Source organism: Dendrobates tinctorius, unplaced genomic scaffold (assembly GCF_039654945.1).
Source record: "Dendrobates tinctorius isolate UK_male_01 unplaced genomic scaffold, ASM3965494v1 ptg000146l, whole genome shotgun sequence".
Taxonomy (NCBI): Eukaryota; Metazoa; Chordata; class Amphibia; order Anura; family Dendrobatidae; genus Dendrobates; species Dendrobates tinctorius.
Window position 1 is genome coordinate 1,653,338 of NW_027361813.1, and position 17,172 is coordinate 1,670,509.

Genomic DNA, 17,172 nt, shown 5'->3' on the forward strand with positions numbered 1-17,172 from the left:
ATCATTTTCGGGCACGTGACATTTTTTGATCGCTTTTTATTCTGATTTTTGGGACGCAGAATGAACAAAAACCAGCGTCTCATGAATTTCTTTTGGGGGGTGCGTTTACACCGTTCCGCGTGCGGTAAAATTGATAAAGCGGTTTTATTCTTCTGGTCAGTACGGTTACAGCGATACCTCATTTATGTTTTTTTAATGTTTTGTCGGTTTTATGCAATGAAAACTATTTTATATAAAAAATAATTATTTTTGCATCGCTTTATTCTGCGAGCTATAACTTTTTTATTTTTTCGCTGATGATGCTGTGTGGCGGCTCGTTTTTTGCGGGACAAGATGACGTTTTCAGCGGTACCATGGATATTTACATGCGTCTTTTTGATTGCGCGTTATTGCACTTTTTGTTCAACGGTATGATAATAAATCATTATTTTTTGCTTCGTTTTTTATTTTTATTTTTTAAGGGGTTCGCTAAAGGGGTTAACTAATGGGACAGTTTTATAGGGCAGGTCATTACGGACGCGGCGATACCTAATATGTGTACTTTTATTGTTTTGGTTTTTTTTTATTTCCAAAAAATGAATTTATTGGGGGGATATTTTTCTTTTTTCTAATTTATTTAGCGATTTTTTTAAAAAATTATTTTAACACTTTTTTTTTTTTTTTTTTAACTTTATTACATAGTCCCAGGTGGGACATCACTGTCCTGTGACAGATCGCTGATCTGTCACATCACAGATCACTGTGACAGATCAGCAATCTGTCACAGGCACTGCTGCAGACTTCCTCATGCCTGCGCTTTGCAGGCACTGAGGAAGCCGGCTCCCTGCAGGCCCCCGAAGGCCCCCGTCGCCATCTTGGATCCGGGGACCTGCAGGGAAGGAGCCGCCCGCAGCAGCGCTGCACATTGCGCTGCCGTGGGGGGCTCAGGGAAGCACGGAGGGAGCCCCCTCCCTGCCGATGCTTCCCTTTAACCCCCGGTACACCGCGATCGTGTTTGATCGCGGTGTGCAAGGGGTTAACGTGTCGGGGGCGGTCCGTTACCGCCCCTGACTCATTGTGCCGCGTGTCAGCTGTGATAATCAGCTGACACCCGGCCGCGATCAGCGGCGCTCACCACGTGGGCGCCGCTGATCGCTATGACGTACTATCCCGTCCCTGGGAATTAAGTCCCAGGGCACATGGACGGGATAGTATGTCATGGGATTAAGGGGTTAAACACGTGTGTATTGTTGAGTGAAGTATTAACGGGTGTTAGAGTCGAGGTGTTTAGTATTAAAGTTACAGTGAAGGTGTTAGTATTAAGGTCAGCAAACATTACAGGTACATTTTACTTATTAGCGGCTTAAACCATTCCGTCTTGCCATGCGTCCAATATCCGAAACAAAGTAGGCAGCAAATGTATCCCTCATTTGGGCAACTTCCACTGTAGTCCTCAGAGGGTGATCTTGGTAATCCTGCAATGTGGTAGTAACAGGCTCGTCAAGTTCTAATTGTTGTCGCTCTTTCACCAGGATGTAATTGTGCAGAACAACACACGCTTTCACAACCTCATCAATTGTCTCAGTTTTTAGATTGATGGCTGTTCCCGAAATGCGCCATTTAGATACCAGCAATCCAAAGGCACTCTCCACAGTTCTTCGTGCCCTTGTCAGTCGGTAGTTGTAAATCCTTTTGGTGTGATTCAAGTCCAAGTACTGGAGTACGGTTTTATGAGGTTGGCACACATATGGAACGCCTCATCCCCAACCACAACAAATGGCATTGGCCGTCCTTCAGTGTTCGGAAGAGGTCATGGCTGTGGAAAATTGAAATTATTCCCGTACAGTCATTGGCCCATGTCAGAGTTTTTAAAAGTCTGTGAGTCATTTCCTTGTCCAAATGAGCCAACGTCCACGGCAACAAATCGACTGCATCTGCAATCGCAATGAGACAATAGAAAAATATTTTTTGTAATTGAAATACTCGGATCCACTTCCAGCAGGGTTCATAATCCGAATGTGTTTGCCGTCCACAGCCGCCAAACAGTTAGGAAAACCACAATTGTCCTGGAATTTTGCAGCATTTTCCAGCCAGAGTTCAGTTGTGGGTCAGGGAAGGAATTCTTCATACAGAAGTCACATAAAGCACGGCAGGTGTCTCCAACAATTCCAGAAAGCGTGGACACTCCAATCCGGAATTGAAAATGTAGAGATGATCAGGTCTCTCCGGTGGCCAGGAATCTGCCGAACAGAAAATGGGAAAAATGAAAATCAGTAGATAGCTTTTAGAACAATCATATTACTGACAGGTGTTTCTTTTTCAAAATTACGTACCTCAGGGTCACCAACAGTCGTTCCTCAGCATAAAAGGCAACAGCCAATTTCAATGACAAATCCAGATGAACAAGGAAGCTCTCCACGCAAAGATCCATCTTGAAGCTGGATACAGCAGCAAAAGACGAGGATTTCATCAGTGCAGAGTGTCTGGATATAGAAATCCCACGAGACAGGCCCATTGGGTGTCTGGTGTCAAGGAAACTCTACTGGAAAACACTGGAAATATCGAACGCATGCACAGAAACAACACAAATGCATGGAAAAACTCATGCAAACGCAGCGCTTTTTGGCGTCATGCGTAAAACGATGCGGATAAAGAACGCTGCGTAAACGTGTGTTTGCATGCGTTTTTGCATATGCAGATGATACGCTGCGCACAGAAACGCTAATGTGAACTTAGCCTAAAACCGGCCCTGGTGACGTCTTAAACATTTTGGAATAAAGATTGGATTTTTAGAAGGATCTCTATGGTGTCTCGGACATTTTTGGATTTGATGCTGATTTTGGACCTGGTGGGAGGTGCAGCCGAGTAGCACATATCCATCAATGGTGCATGGGAATGCTATACTGGACTGAGTCGAGCCGTTCGTGTACCAGGAATGAAGATTACAAGGGTCCGGCTGCCACACAGAGATGTCTAAAGACGAACATGACTTATTTGTAGAAGTACATAAACAGCCAATAGAAAATGTATGGTGAAAAGCTGGTCTATGTAAATCCCCTCAAGACAGACGGGGCTCTCCCTTCGCCTGGAGGAAAAGTTCATTTTGCATTAATGTTCCGGGGGACTGAGAGTGTAGGATGAGATGTTGACCACCATACTAGGGGTCTTACCTGTGACCTCAGGGTCATGCGGTCTCCTCCACTTCCAAATGAGATCACCCACTAACCCCATTTTTCCACAGGAGGAGACACTGATTAGATATCAGAAAAAACTTTTTGAAGTGAGGGTGATTGTGATGGACAGCGGGGCCGGTGCCACCAATATGTCACAGTCCCACCACTGACACGGGTATGTCAGCGGATGGAGGGACGCGACGCACTGCCGGCACACGGCTATCACAGGCACAGTGGGGGCTTATCTTAGTTATCCCACCACTGGCACCATGTGACAAAACACAGCAAACTAATCTCGCTCTAACAATTTATTGCAGAGGGTTATTTTGGATGCCCCACCACTGCTAACAACCTTCCAAGAACTGCGGGGATTTATGTATATCCCACTTTCTCAGTTCCACTTTGGAACTCGCAGCTCTCCGGCGCCCCCTTACCCTCAGGTCAGTCAGGGAACTGCACCTAGGATAATTAGTCGCCGGACGGGCTGCTTGTTGTGCACGGCCAATTAGACTACTGCAGCAAGGGAATTATCAATGCTGTGGCCTCAACCACTCATTCAGCAATATAAGACCCTTCTGTACTGCCAACTAGCCTAACCAACCGCACACACCATGCTGCCACAAGCCACGCTTTACTTAATCAAAGAGTTAAATAAGAGGGTCCGTGGCAAACCCCCAAATCAGTAGCAATTATCTAAAAAAGGCGCATAGTTAGTTTCTTAGAGCATGAAGGCAGACTGATAAATTTTTTATAATTTATTCCCAAAAATGTGGGCAGTGATTATACAGATAAAAGTTGTTATAAAGTTGAGACATTAAATATGTACAGTACAAATATATGAAGGCAACAAGGATTAAAAGGCAGAAAGTAACACTTACATGTGCTTAGGTGGTATTAGGCAGACCATGTGGCTGGGGGGATGAGCCGCTTAGCCAGACGTCCCCACTCATCTGGGCTTCTTGTCAGCACGGACTCTGCAGCTCCAACTGACTGGAATTTGGTAGGGAATACCTTATAGCCTAGGGTCTGTGACCTCACGAAATGGGCGGTCTGGTGAGGTCCAACCCCCCTTTCTCTAAGTTATGATTTGGCTACAAAACTTAGAATAACTATATCTAAACGAGAAAAACCTGTACCAACACACATAGGGTATCATTATTTGCAATTTACCAAATAGAATCCAACAACACCAAGCATGCCATAACTAAGACACTCCACTTGGGAGCAATCCATATCTCAGTTTCTGGAGGGATTAGGATCATGAAAATTAGGGATTGGTAAGCTGGTTTTGTTGCCTATGCAGTGATGTGAGTTTTATATCTCAGTCCCATATGGTTTTTGCGATATGCTTCGTTTAATACTTCCCATATTGATCCCAGCACATGTCTAGAGAACAAAAGACTTCCTTTACTGGCTGTGCTGGGGAGGGGGGAAGAGAGATGCTGGGAGAGGAAATGCCCAGTATCAGGTTTCAGATGCAGGCAGAGAGCTGTACACACACACAGCTGCTAAGGAGGGGCAAAAGGGGGAATGCTGCAAAAGCTGACAGGCTACTTTCTCATAGAATGGAGGATTCTAGAAGGTTACAGAAAACATCATGCCTTACAGTACACTACAGTGATCAATGAGTGGAACAAGCTGCCACGAGAGGTGGCGAGTTCTCCTTCAATAGAAGTCATCAAACAGAGGCTGGACAGATATCTGTGTGAGATGGTTTAGTGACTGCTGCAGTGAGCAGGGGGTTAGACCAGATGACCCAGGAGGTCTCTTCCAACTCTACCATTCTATGATAACTGTAGAGAGTAAGAGACTGTGGGACGCCGGCAGGAAAATAACCGCTGGCGATTTCATGAAGCGGCTTCTCCTGGGGAAAACTCAGCTGCTGCGCCGACATCTAAAGGCCTCCATAGACACGTAGCCATGGACCCTCATCCTAAATCCCTAGGAGATTCCCATAAGCTCGCTGAATACATGAGAGCGTGGCCAAGAGATGGGGACATGTAATCAGCTCCATACATAACAGGGTGGTCCAATAATAACAAGTGAGAAGGTGAGAATTTGTCTTGGGTCTTCTGGGGGATAATTTACCAGTCACCGTGTAGATTGTGGTTATGACCAGCAGCGCGATCACCGACAGGTAAATGTTCCAGCCCAACGCTACCTGTATGAAGACGGCTCCAGAGAACATGTCCACCTGAGGAGAGAACAGGAGAGTCGTGAGTGCTGGAAACAACAGACCGCACTCCAGTCTGCCCAAATATCTGCCACAACTCTACAAAAGCAGCAAACCATCACCGCTCTCCAAACCCCCAAACTCCTCATCAGCAAGCAATGGCACGAGCGCAACATCTGTGGTCACTGAGCTGACTACACAGTGTCCTGACTACACAGTGTCCTGACTACACAGTGCCCTGCCAACATGTGAGGCCAGAAGTGAGGATTCCTGCTACTGACCTGATGACGAACAAGAGGCCAACATGGTCTGTGGACACTACGCCCCTGAGCCACGCCGGATGTTAACAGGAAATACCAAAACATCATGTTACAACATCTGCCAAATCTGTAAGACCCTGGAGGTAATTACGGATAGGTCCAACACCAGCACACTGAATATATACTGTATATATGTGTGTGTAATTAAAGGGAACCTGTCACCAGGCTTGGCCGATACCAGTTACGGCCACCACCTTTCAGGGCTTATCTACAGCATCTATATAAACAATTGCCTTAAATTGTCCGTCATCCACTTCCATCTGCATGTCCCCGAATCCCACAATCCACCGCGCCGCACCGGAAGTACGCCGACCGCCATATTGGAATACCCAGGCGAAGGGTATTCCAATATGGCACCCGCTGGTGGTACCAGGCCCTTCCACAGTACCGCCAGTGAGACACCGCCGGGACCCCGCCGCCGCTGGACCCACCACTGCCTGCCCACCCATCTCCGTCACAGCCGGCAGGAAAGACCACGGCTTGCGGCCCTCAGGTGGCGCCGCACCCCATCTCCAGCCCAGGCCGCAAGCCACGGTCTTTCCTGCCAGCTGGCCGCTACCAGGACCCCCCGCCGCCAGACCCGCCGCTGCCTGCCCACCATGTACAAACACACACATGTACACACACACGCGTACTCACATCTCCAGCACAGGCCGCAAACCACCCTCTTTCCTGCTGGCTGTGACTGCACGGAGGTGGGTGGGCAGGCAGCTGCGGGACACACACACCCTACACACACTTCCCTCCCGATGCGATAGCATCAGGCACACCTCTAGTTCTACAGTATAATGACCTACAAGAAAAGAAAAATAAGTTTTATTATTCTTACCTGCAGGGCGGTCCGGTCCGATGGGTGTCGCAGGTCCAGGTCCGGCGCCTCCCATCTTCTTGCGATTCCGCCCTCCTGCTTGCTTCATGGCTCCCAGCATCGCACTTCTGCGCAGGCCTACTTCTCTGTCCTGTGGAGGGCAGAGCAAAGTACTGCAGGCGCTGGGCCTCTCTGACCTTTCTTGGCACCTACGCACTGCAGTGCTTTCATCTGCCCTCAACAAGGCAGATAAGTACGCCTGCACAGGAGCCATCAGTCCGGACTGTTCTCCCACCCAGGTTGGATCGGGAGCTTATCTACATTATAGAATGCTGTAGATAAGCCCTGAAAGGTGATGGCCGCAACTCGTATCGACCAAACCTGGTGACAAGTTCCCTTTAAGTGCACTGATGTTAGATATAGATATATGCTGTCAGTGCCGCCCATAGCAGCAGACCACGCGGCTGCCAGCTGTGGGGCCTGCAGACCGTGGAGCCCATCGCCACATGGCACCTAACACCCTCACCTTTCATCACGGTATCAGTGGCATCTGCATTCTCGGGACGGGCATAACACTGAACAGAATGGTGGATGAAGAAGGTGAAGGGTCTGTGATGCACCATTCAGCCAGGGCTGCGGGTCTCCAGGCACTGCTGGAGCAGTAATGTCGGAGGCACCCATCTGACTTCGGCGCGCCAGGCATTGGTGTTGCGTGGCAATGAAGTCATGCCTCACTAAAGCAGACAACCCGATCTAAGCTGTTGACGCCCAGGAAGGGAGAATAAATATGAAAATTACATATGAATGAAGTGTCTGTGTGATGACTGCTGGAACCAGCAAGCAAGAGCTGAATCCTGACAGTAAAGATATTACACGCTCTTAGGGTTAGCTGCAGGACTTCATTTTATAATTAAAGGGCTCGTCCAGGTTTCAGATGAAAGTATTCAGTCACTATATGTGACTGCAGGCTTCTGAATTCTCACAGGGCAAGCACTGCACACTTTCAGGATTCTTCCTTGCCAGTGGCAAGAGTGGATGGTCATGTCAGCACAAGTATGCAATTGGTATATGTGGAGATATCGGGGGTCAGCCGGCGCCCAGTCCGTTATCCAAAACCACATGGACCAGGGATCGTCCCACTGAACACCTGCTCTCCTTTTAACGTGGGCATAAGGCTACTCAGACAACACAAGGTGAGGGTAACACATTGTGGCAATACTTTATTAAACCACAAAGCAGGCAGATAACACATAGAACAGTCCCAGAAAAATACCCCAAGCTGGTGCACATTACAGAGTCTCACCCTTCTGCTCAGTCTCCGGGATAATGGCAGCTGTTACTTCAGAGTCAACTACTCCACTTGTGGCACGCACACAGAGAGGAGGTAACAACAAGTGTAGGAAAATGACAGTCCATTCAGGTACAATGCCAGTTGAACAGAGGGTCACAACCTGGCTTCATGTTCCAGGGTCGACTACCCAACCTGTGGCATGCACACAGATAGGAGATAACAACAAGCTTAGGAAGATGACCGTCCATTGAGGTACAAGGCCAGTTGACCCTGGGGTTACAACCTGGCTTCTCCGAACATTTCCATGGAGCCAGGTGACTGGCGGGTTCCAATCCTGGATTTCTCCAAACGTATCCATGGTTCAGCGATGGTCAATGGAGCAGATCTGTATTCTTCCAGCTGGGGCCGAGGTCCCCTAGGTTGTTTCCTGTAGAATGCTAGATCTGTGTCCCTCGTGATGGAGCCGTGATGTATTGGCAGCAGTCCTGTAAGGTCCCTTGGATGTTTTGCCAAAATCTGTCTGTCTCTCAGTCTCTCTTTCTGTCCATACAGAGGCATGAAACCTATTTTTTTACTTAACAAGTGTCCTTCATTCAGTATTTACGTAAAGGGTACGAATGGAAATGAGATCATTTCATCTATTTGCTTTTTTCCTCCTTGGTTTCAGATGTCAACAAACTATCTGGCCTACACAATGCATAATTAGCATATCAGCAAACATCACTAGTCATCAAAGATAAGGGCACACTATGCTATATCAAATATCAGCTGACAAGTCAATATTGCAGGCTTACACAAACAAAGGTCTGTTTTCTCGACCAGCCAGAAAGAAATGCTTACCAAAAATAGGCATCTGGTTAATTAAGATACAATCCTGTGTCGCCACAGTATACTTCTGGACATATTCCGACTAGCCGCGTCCGGCCTTACCCAGTTCATTTTCATAGAGGCCACGCATGTCTAGTCGACACGTAACCACACGTATGCAAATCGATGGCACCAGAGAATCCTGACCGTGCAATGCGAAGTGAGAATTCAGAAATCTGCAGTCACATAGAATGACAACCCCTCTAATGCTCCTAGTAAATAAAAATATGATAAATGATAGTCAATAAAAAAAACATTTACATTCAGATATCTGATAGATGACGTTCTCTCTGGAGTTATTCTCGTTCTTTTCTTCATCTTGTCCAGATGCCATGATGAGTTTTCTCATCCACACTCACCCTCCCTGGCTTACTGTAGCCTCCTGGCTGTGCTATTACACTGATAATTTAATAATAATAATAATAATAATAATAATAATAATAATAATGTTATTTCTATAGCGCTGACATATTCCGCAGCACTTTACATTTCGGAGGGGATTTGTACAGACAATAGACATTACAGCATAACAATAATCACATAGATCATAACAGATACTAAGAGGAGTGAGGGCCCTGCTCACAAGCTTACAATCTATGAGGAAAGAGGGAGACACGAAAGGTGGGTGGTAACAGTTGCCCTGATTGTATGGACCAGCCATAACGTTAAGTGTGTAACAGTACAGACACAGAGGGCTAATGGATGCATAAAGCATGTGGGAACATGATGAGGGGAGACTGGTTATGGTAAAACTTTGGCTGTGCCACACAGGGATAGATTAGGTTAATGTGTTGAGGCGGTAGGCCAGTCTGAATAAATGGGTTTTCAGGACACGCTTAAAATTGTGGGGATTGGAGACTAATCGTATTGACCTGGGAAGTGCATTCCAAAGAATTGGCGCAGCACGTGTAAAGTCTTGGAGACGGGAGTGGGAGGTTCTGATTATTGAGGATGCTAACCTCAGGTCATCAGCAGAAAGGAGGGCGCGGGTAGGGTGGTATACTGAAACAAGGGAGGAGGTGTAGGGTGGTGCTGAGCCATGGAGGGCTTTGTGGGTGAGGGTAATAAGTTTGTACTGGATTCTGGAGTGGATGGGTAACCAGTGTAATGACTGGCACAAGGTAGAGGCATTGGTGTAACGATTGGTGAGGAATATGATCCTGGCAGCAGCATTCAAGACAGATTGGAGAGGGGAGAGTTTGGTAAGAGGGAGACCGATTAGAAGAGAGTTACAATAGTCCAGATGAGAATGAATAAGAGAAACAGTAAGAGATTTTGCAGAGTTAAAAGTAAGAAAAGGTTAAATTCTAGAAATGTTTTTGAGGTGCAGATGACAAGAGCGAGCCAGTGATCGGATGTGGGGAACAAAGGAAAGTTCGGAGTCAAGTATGACCCCAAGACAGGGGGCATGTTGCTGGGGAGTAATGGTGGAACCACACACGGAAATGGCAATGTCGGGTATAGGTACATAAGTAGCGGGAGGAAACACCAGGAGTTCAGTCTTTGACAGGTTCAGTTTCAGATATAGTGAGGACATGATGTTAGACACAGCATTTAGACAATCGCCGGTGTTTTCTAGAAAGGCTGGCGTGATGTCTTTGCATCCCGAACAATTTTCCTGGCATTTGGTTTTACACTCATACTTTCTTCCCCCCATACTGTCTCCTCACACGTTTCCCCCTTCCTCCTCATACTGTTCCCTCACACATCTTCCATGCTAACCATACTGTCTCCTCATATATTTACTCCCTCACCTCTCCATACTGCATCCTCACACATCCCAACTCCCCATACTTTCAGCACACATCCCACCACCCTAGCTCCTCATACTGTGTCCACATACATTCTTCCCCTAGCTTTTCATACTGAGTCTGCACTCATCTCCCCACTCACCATAATGTGTACACACCCAACCCCACTTACTTCCCATACTGTGTCTGCACTCATCCCCCCACTCATTCCACATACTGTGTCCACATACATTCCCCCTCTTTGCTCCCCATACTCCGTTTGCACCCATCCTCCCCATTCTGTTTCTGCACTAATAGCCCCACTCACCATACTGTGTCTGCACCCATCCCTGCTCATCATATTGTGTCCGCATCCATCTCCCCCACTCTCACCATACTGTGTCTACACCCATCCCCATATTGTTTTCTCATACATGCTCCCTCCTCAAAACTTTAACTCTCTCCCCCACACTAAATCCCCCCCACAGAGTAAATCTTCCCACTCCAGAGTAAATCTTCCCCACCCTAAATCCCTCCAGAGTAAATCTCCCCCACACTAAAGGTACTGTCACACTTAGCGATATCGCTAGCAATATCACTATAACTTGTGACGTTATAGCGATATCGCTGTGTCTGATACTTACCTCCGACCGGCTCCCCCGCTGGTTATCGCTGATCACGCAAGAACGTCCTGGACCGTTTCTCGTCGTCTGCTTCCTGCTGGGCTTCCTGTGGAGAGACGAGCGATGAGCGTGGAGCCGGGCGAGAGGACGTCAGGATCGCCGCGTCTGACAGGTAAGTAGCGACCCCCGACCCCTGCGATGTCGCTGGTGAGATCTGCCTGTGTGGCAGCTCACTAGCGACCATTTAGCGATGCACCAGCGATCTTGACCGCATCATATCGCTGGTCGGGATCGCTGATGCATCGCTAAGTGTGACAGTACCTTAAGTCCCCCCACAGAGTAAATCTCCCCCACACTAATAAAAAACAGAGAGAGGTTCAGCCACCAGCAAAATGACGTATTCGATAGAGGAATATTAGGCTATGAAATAAAAAACCTTTATTGTAATTCCATAAAAACATCTTGCTTACGCCATTTCAGACCTCAGAGGGCTGTGACTAAGGACGCTGTGAGGTCTGAAATGGCGTAAGCAAGATGTTTTTATGGAATTACAATAAAGGTTTTTTATTTCATAGCCTAATATTCCTCTATCGAATACGTCATTTTGCTGGTGGCTGAACCTCTCTCTGTTTTTTATATGACTTATTCACCTGGGAATCGGCTCAGGATCTTTATGTTCGTGCACCGCTCCCTACTAACTCCGGAGTGATCTCGATCAGATGAATGTTTGATGAGCTGAAACACATTTTCCTTGTTTCCCCCCCACAGAGTAAATCCCCCCCACACTAAATCACGGAATCTTTGGTGTCTTCAGCTCCACTTGAGCTCTTACCACCGATGTCGTTCGCGCGCCGGCTAGTGACGTCAGCTTCTTGATCACATGACCTGATCACGCTGCTGTCGTCACTCTGACCCGGCGGTCACAGCTTATATTTTACGATCATGTGAAAGATGCAATTGTTCACTGGGAGTCCACGCTGCAGCTTTTCCGAGTCAGCTTGACCCTTGACCATTGACTCCCAGTCCAGGAGGAAGCAAAATGCAGCTGCCAGGGGAGACACCTCAGCCCGCCGCATTAGGTGGCCCCACGGCATCCCCCCGCCTCCCCCTAGAGACGCCTCTGTGCGTGTAGGGACAATGATACTGTGTGGTGCATTATACGGCATCATGCTGAGTGGGGGCTTTCATTCTGACGGGTGTGAAGGTATTATACTCTGTATGTGGGCGGTGAGCATTTTCCAGAGCATCAATCTCTGTAATGGCCGTGAAAGGGGCTTCGTGGGTGAGAACACTAGGGGGTTTCAATTGGGGAAAATTACAGTGTAATTTTGCACAACTGTACAGTGTGCCATCATACATGTCTCTCCCTGATTAAAAATGTTGGGAGATATTACCTCACTTACTCTGCCAAATGTAAATACAGGTGTGATCAAAAGTTCACATACCCTGGTAGAATTTTTTCTTTCTTGGCCTTTTCTCAGAGAATATGAATGATAACACCAAAACTTTTTCTCCGCTCATGGTCAGTGGTTGGGTGAAGTCATTTATTGTCAAACTACTGTGTTTTCTCTTTTTAAATCATAACGACAACCCAAAACATCCAAATGACCCTGATCAAAAGTTTACATACCCTGGTGTTTTTGGCCTGATAACATGCACAGAAGTTGACACAAATGGGTGTGAATGGCTACTAAAGGTAACATCCTCACCTGTGACCTGTTTGCTTGTAATCAGTGTGTGTGCATAAAAGCGGAGTGAGTTTCTGGACAGACTCTTGCATCTCTCATCCAGCCACTGACATTTCTGGATTCTGAGTCATGGGGAATGCATAAAAATTGCAGCGGATCTACGGGAAAAGGTAGTTGAACTGTATAAAACAGGAAAGGGATACAAAAAGATATCCAAGGAATTGATAATGCCAGTTAGCAGCGTTCAAACTGTGATTAAGAAATGGAAAATCAGGGGCTCTGTAAAAACAAAACCAGGAAAATTGTTCGGGATGCAAAGAAAAACCCACAAATAACATCAGCTGAAATACTGGACTCTCTGAAAACTAGCGGTGTTGCTTTTTCAAGATGCACAATAAGGAGACACTTGAAGAAAAATGGGCTGCATGGTCGAGTTGCTTGAAAAAAGCCATTACTGCGCAAATGCCACAAACTATCTCGCCTAAATATGCAAAACAGCACAGAGACAAGCCTCAAAACTTCTGGAACAAGGGAATTTGGAGTGATGAGACCAAAATTGAAGTTTTTGGCAACAACCATAAACATTACATTTGGAGAGAGGTCAACAAGGCCTATGATGAAAGGAACACCATTCCTACTGTAAAGTACGGAAGTGGATTGCTGATGTTTTAGGGATGTGTGAGCTACAAAGGCACAGGAGACTTGGTCAAAGTTGAAGGAAAGATGAATGCAGCACATTATCAGAAAATACTGGAGGCAAATTTGCAATCATCAGCCCGGAAGCTGCGCATGGGACGTACTTGAATGTTACAACATGACAACGATCCAAGGCACAAGGCCAAGTCGACCTGTCATTGGCTACAGCAGAACAAAGTGAAGGTTCTGGAGTGGCCATCTCAGTCTCCTGACCTCAATATCATTGAGCCACTCTGGGGAGATCTCAAGCGCGCAGTTTATGTTAGACAGCCCAGGAATTTACTGGAACTGGAGGCTTTCTGCCAAGAAGAGTGGGCAGCTTTACCATCTGAGAAAATAAAGACCCTCATCCACAACTACCACAAAAGACTTCAAGCTGTCATTGATGTTAGAGGGGGCAATACACGGTATTAAGGCTGTGTGCACACATTGCGTTTTTAAGCGTTTTTGCTGCGAAAACTCTTAAAAACTCATACAGAATGCCCCCCATGCATTCCTATGGCATTCCGCACATGCTGTGCTAATGCTGCGTTTTTTTCCACGTCGGAATCGCATTGCGGAAAAAACCACAGCATGCTCAGTCTTTTTGCGGAATCGCTGCAATTCCGCAAAGAATTGCCGCGATTCCGCACCCATAGGAATGCATGAGATCTGCGCTCTTCCCGCATGTGGCTATGCCCACCATGCGCAAAGTGAGCGTCTCATGTGCGGATGGTACCCACGGTGTGGAGGAGAGGAGACTGTCCTCCAGGCCCTGGGTACCATATCCCTGTAAAAAATAGAATAAAAAATAAAAAATCGGGTTATATTCACCTTCCAGCGTCCCACGCAGCCTTACCGATCGTCCCGCCAACTCCCGTTGCCAGTAATACCTAGCTGCCGCTTGCGAGACCGCTACAGTAACGCGAGATCTAATGTCATCGAAGGTCTCGCAAGGCATTACTGGGAACGGGAGCATCATGAGGATCGGGAACGCTGCGCGGGACGTTGGAAGGTGAGAATATCACGATTTTTTATTTTTTTAATTATTTTTAATATTAGATCTTTTTACTACTGATGCTGCATAGGCGGCCTCAATAGTAAAAAGTTGGTCACACTCGTCAAACACTATGTTTGACGAGTGTGACCGACCTGTCAATCACATTCCAAGCGATGCTTCAAATCGCTTGGAAAGTGCTTGAATTCCGCATGCGAAAATCACGGGAAAAACGCGAAAATAACCGCGCAGAAAACGCGCGGAAAAAACGCTCGTTTTCTGGGAAGGAGTACAGTTTTTTGGCAGGATTTTTCTGCATACGTGGGCACATAGTCTAAGACATGGGGTATGTGAACTTTTGATCAGGGTCATTTGGATGTTTTGGGTTGTCATTATGATTTAAAAAGAGAAAACACTGTAGTCTGACAATAAATGGCTTCACCCAACCAACTTTTGAGCACAAAACAATGTGATGTTTCATTGTTTCTTTGCAATGAAATATTTTTGGCTGTTTTGAGCGAGTTGACCTTTTTTCTCCTTCTGTGGAGTACTATAAGGATTTTTCATTAAAAAAAAGAAATTACCAAACAAAAAAACAAAACATAAAAGTTAGCTTTTATTTGTACCTGTTTTTTTTTGTTTGGTTTTCCATCAACCCATCACCAAGCACACAGAAAATGTCCTACACTGATGAGATGTCTCACTAACACATCAACAACTCAATCCCAACCACAAAAAGCAGTTGTCCCTCCAAGCACACAACAGATGTCCCACACAGAGCAGATGTCTCACCAACAAATCATCAACCACACAGAAGAGTTGGCCCACCAACTCATCACCAAGCACAAAGCAGATTTCCTACACAGAGCAGATGTCTCACCAACACAGTTTCAACCACAAAAAGAAGTTGTCTCACCAATCCATCACCAAACACTTAGCAGATGTCATACACAGAGGAGATGTCGTACCAACAAATTATCAACCACACAGAAGTTATCCCACCAACTCATCACCAAGCACGCATAGAAGATGTCAAATACAGAACAGATGTCTCACCAACATATTACCAACGCATGTCCAACCACAAAGAGTAGCTATCCCACCAACTCATAACTAAACACACGAAGCAGGCATGCTGGGATATGTGGAGGAAATTGGAATAGTTAATAGTGCAAAGCTTGCTATAGCCAGACTACTATATGTAGCAAGGAAGCCGATTGCGAGGAACTGGATCAGGAAAGAACCACCTTCTGGGAGAGAGTTTGTGAAACAGGTGTCTTGTATCATCCGGCTGGAGGAGAGGATATATGCTACAAGAGGCAATTCTAAGACCTATGAGAGGTTGTGGAATCCCTGGCTACAGGACGGTACAGGTAACTGACGGGAATGTGCTCTATTTTACAATGCTGGTGTTATGGATAAGCCATTAATACCCGGACATAGGAACATTTCTGTTTTGTATGGTTTGATTGACAATATGGGTAAAGAGGATGACTAATGGTAAATTACGGTGTAAGAGAAATCTTATGGAGAAAAGAGTTATATATGCTGTCTACATGGTGGGGGGGGAACAGGGATGTTCAATTTGTAAATCTATTGTTTGTGGAAGATTTACTGTATATTCTGTATTTTGAATTCTGATTAATAAAAATCTATTTGATAAAAAAAACACACGAAGCAGAATGGTCATCAATGAAATTATCTAGTCCTTAGAGCGTATGTCCCGCCAACACATTACCTAACACACCGAGCTCATGTCCCATCATGCCATCGTCATGCAAACCAGAACAAATAACTCACCATCACATCATCAACCACACAGACCAAATGACCCACCAACCTATCCCCAACCTCAAACAGTTGATATCCCGCTCCTCACAGAACCGCCTCCAAGATTTCTCCCGAATATCCCCTCAGGAATGCCATGCCTCAACACGTCTGATTATCCACCACCCTCGGATCCTTCAAACGGAACCTGAAAACCCATCTTTTCAGGAAAGCTTACAGCCAGCAATAACCATTCTGCCGCCTCACCACCGCCTGAGCTGCTGCACCCCCGACCTTCTGTCTCTTCCCCACTATCCTGTAGAATGTAAGTCCGCAGGGTCCTCTCCCCTCTGTACCAGACTGTCATTGTAAATCTGTTTACTGTTAACGATGTCTATAACTTTGTATGTAACCCCTTCTCATGTACAGCACCATGGAATTGAGGGCGCTATATAAATAATAATAATAATAATATCCTGCAAACACATCACCAACCAAACTGGTTACATGTCCCAACAGCCAATCTCCAACTCAAAAAGCAGATGTCCCATCAACCAATTACACCAGAGCAGATATTCCTCTTACACATCACCAACATATCTCCAAGCACTCAGAGCAGATGTCTCACCAAACCAACACCAAGCATACAGCGTGCATACCCCACCAACCCAGAGCCCGACACAGAGAAGATATCCCTATAGCCCATAACAAACCTGTCCCCTTCCAAACAGACCAGATGTGCAACAAATCCTTCAACAAACACAGAATTTATTTACCGAACTGTCAGGTTGTTCATTAATTGGGTATGAATCATTCATGTCCACTGAGCCACCGTGCTGCCCATAATAAAGATTATTATTATTCATGTCAGTCTCTAATTTGCTTCCTGTTTTGCTCAAAAAACATTCAAGGTCTCTTCCACCCCTGCAGAGAAGTCCATGTTAGGTCCTACTAATGTAACACTCACGGAGATTTTAGTGAAAATATACATGGCCAGAGAGAGTACAGTCAGGTACAGCTGTACCCTTTCCCCTCCAAAACGCTTCTTCAGATACTCCGGCATGGTCACCACCTGCAGAAA

General features: G+C 46.2%; 1 protein-coding gene across 1 annotated transcript in view; it reads right to left on the bottom strand.

Moving 5' to 3' along the window:
* Nucleotides 1–17,172, bottom strand: part of SLC5A2 (solute carrier family 5 member 2) — a 114,522-nt gene that overhangs the window by 52,942 nt on the left and 44,408 nt on the right. Inside the window, exons 6-7 of the mRNA XM_073546279.1 lie at nt 17,059–17,163; nt 5,241–5,346 (exon numbers count right to left, since the gene is read on the bottom strand). Coding sequence (XP_073402380.1) covers nt 5,241–5,346; nt 17,059–17,163 — 211 coding nt within the window. The remainder of the gene's footprint in view (nt 1–5,240; nt 5,347–17,058; nt 17,164–17,172) is intronic.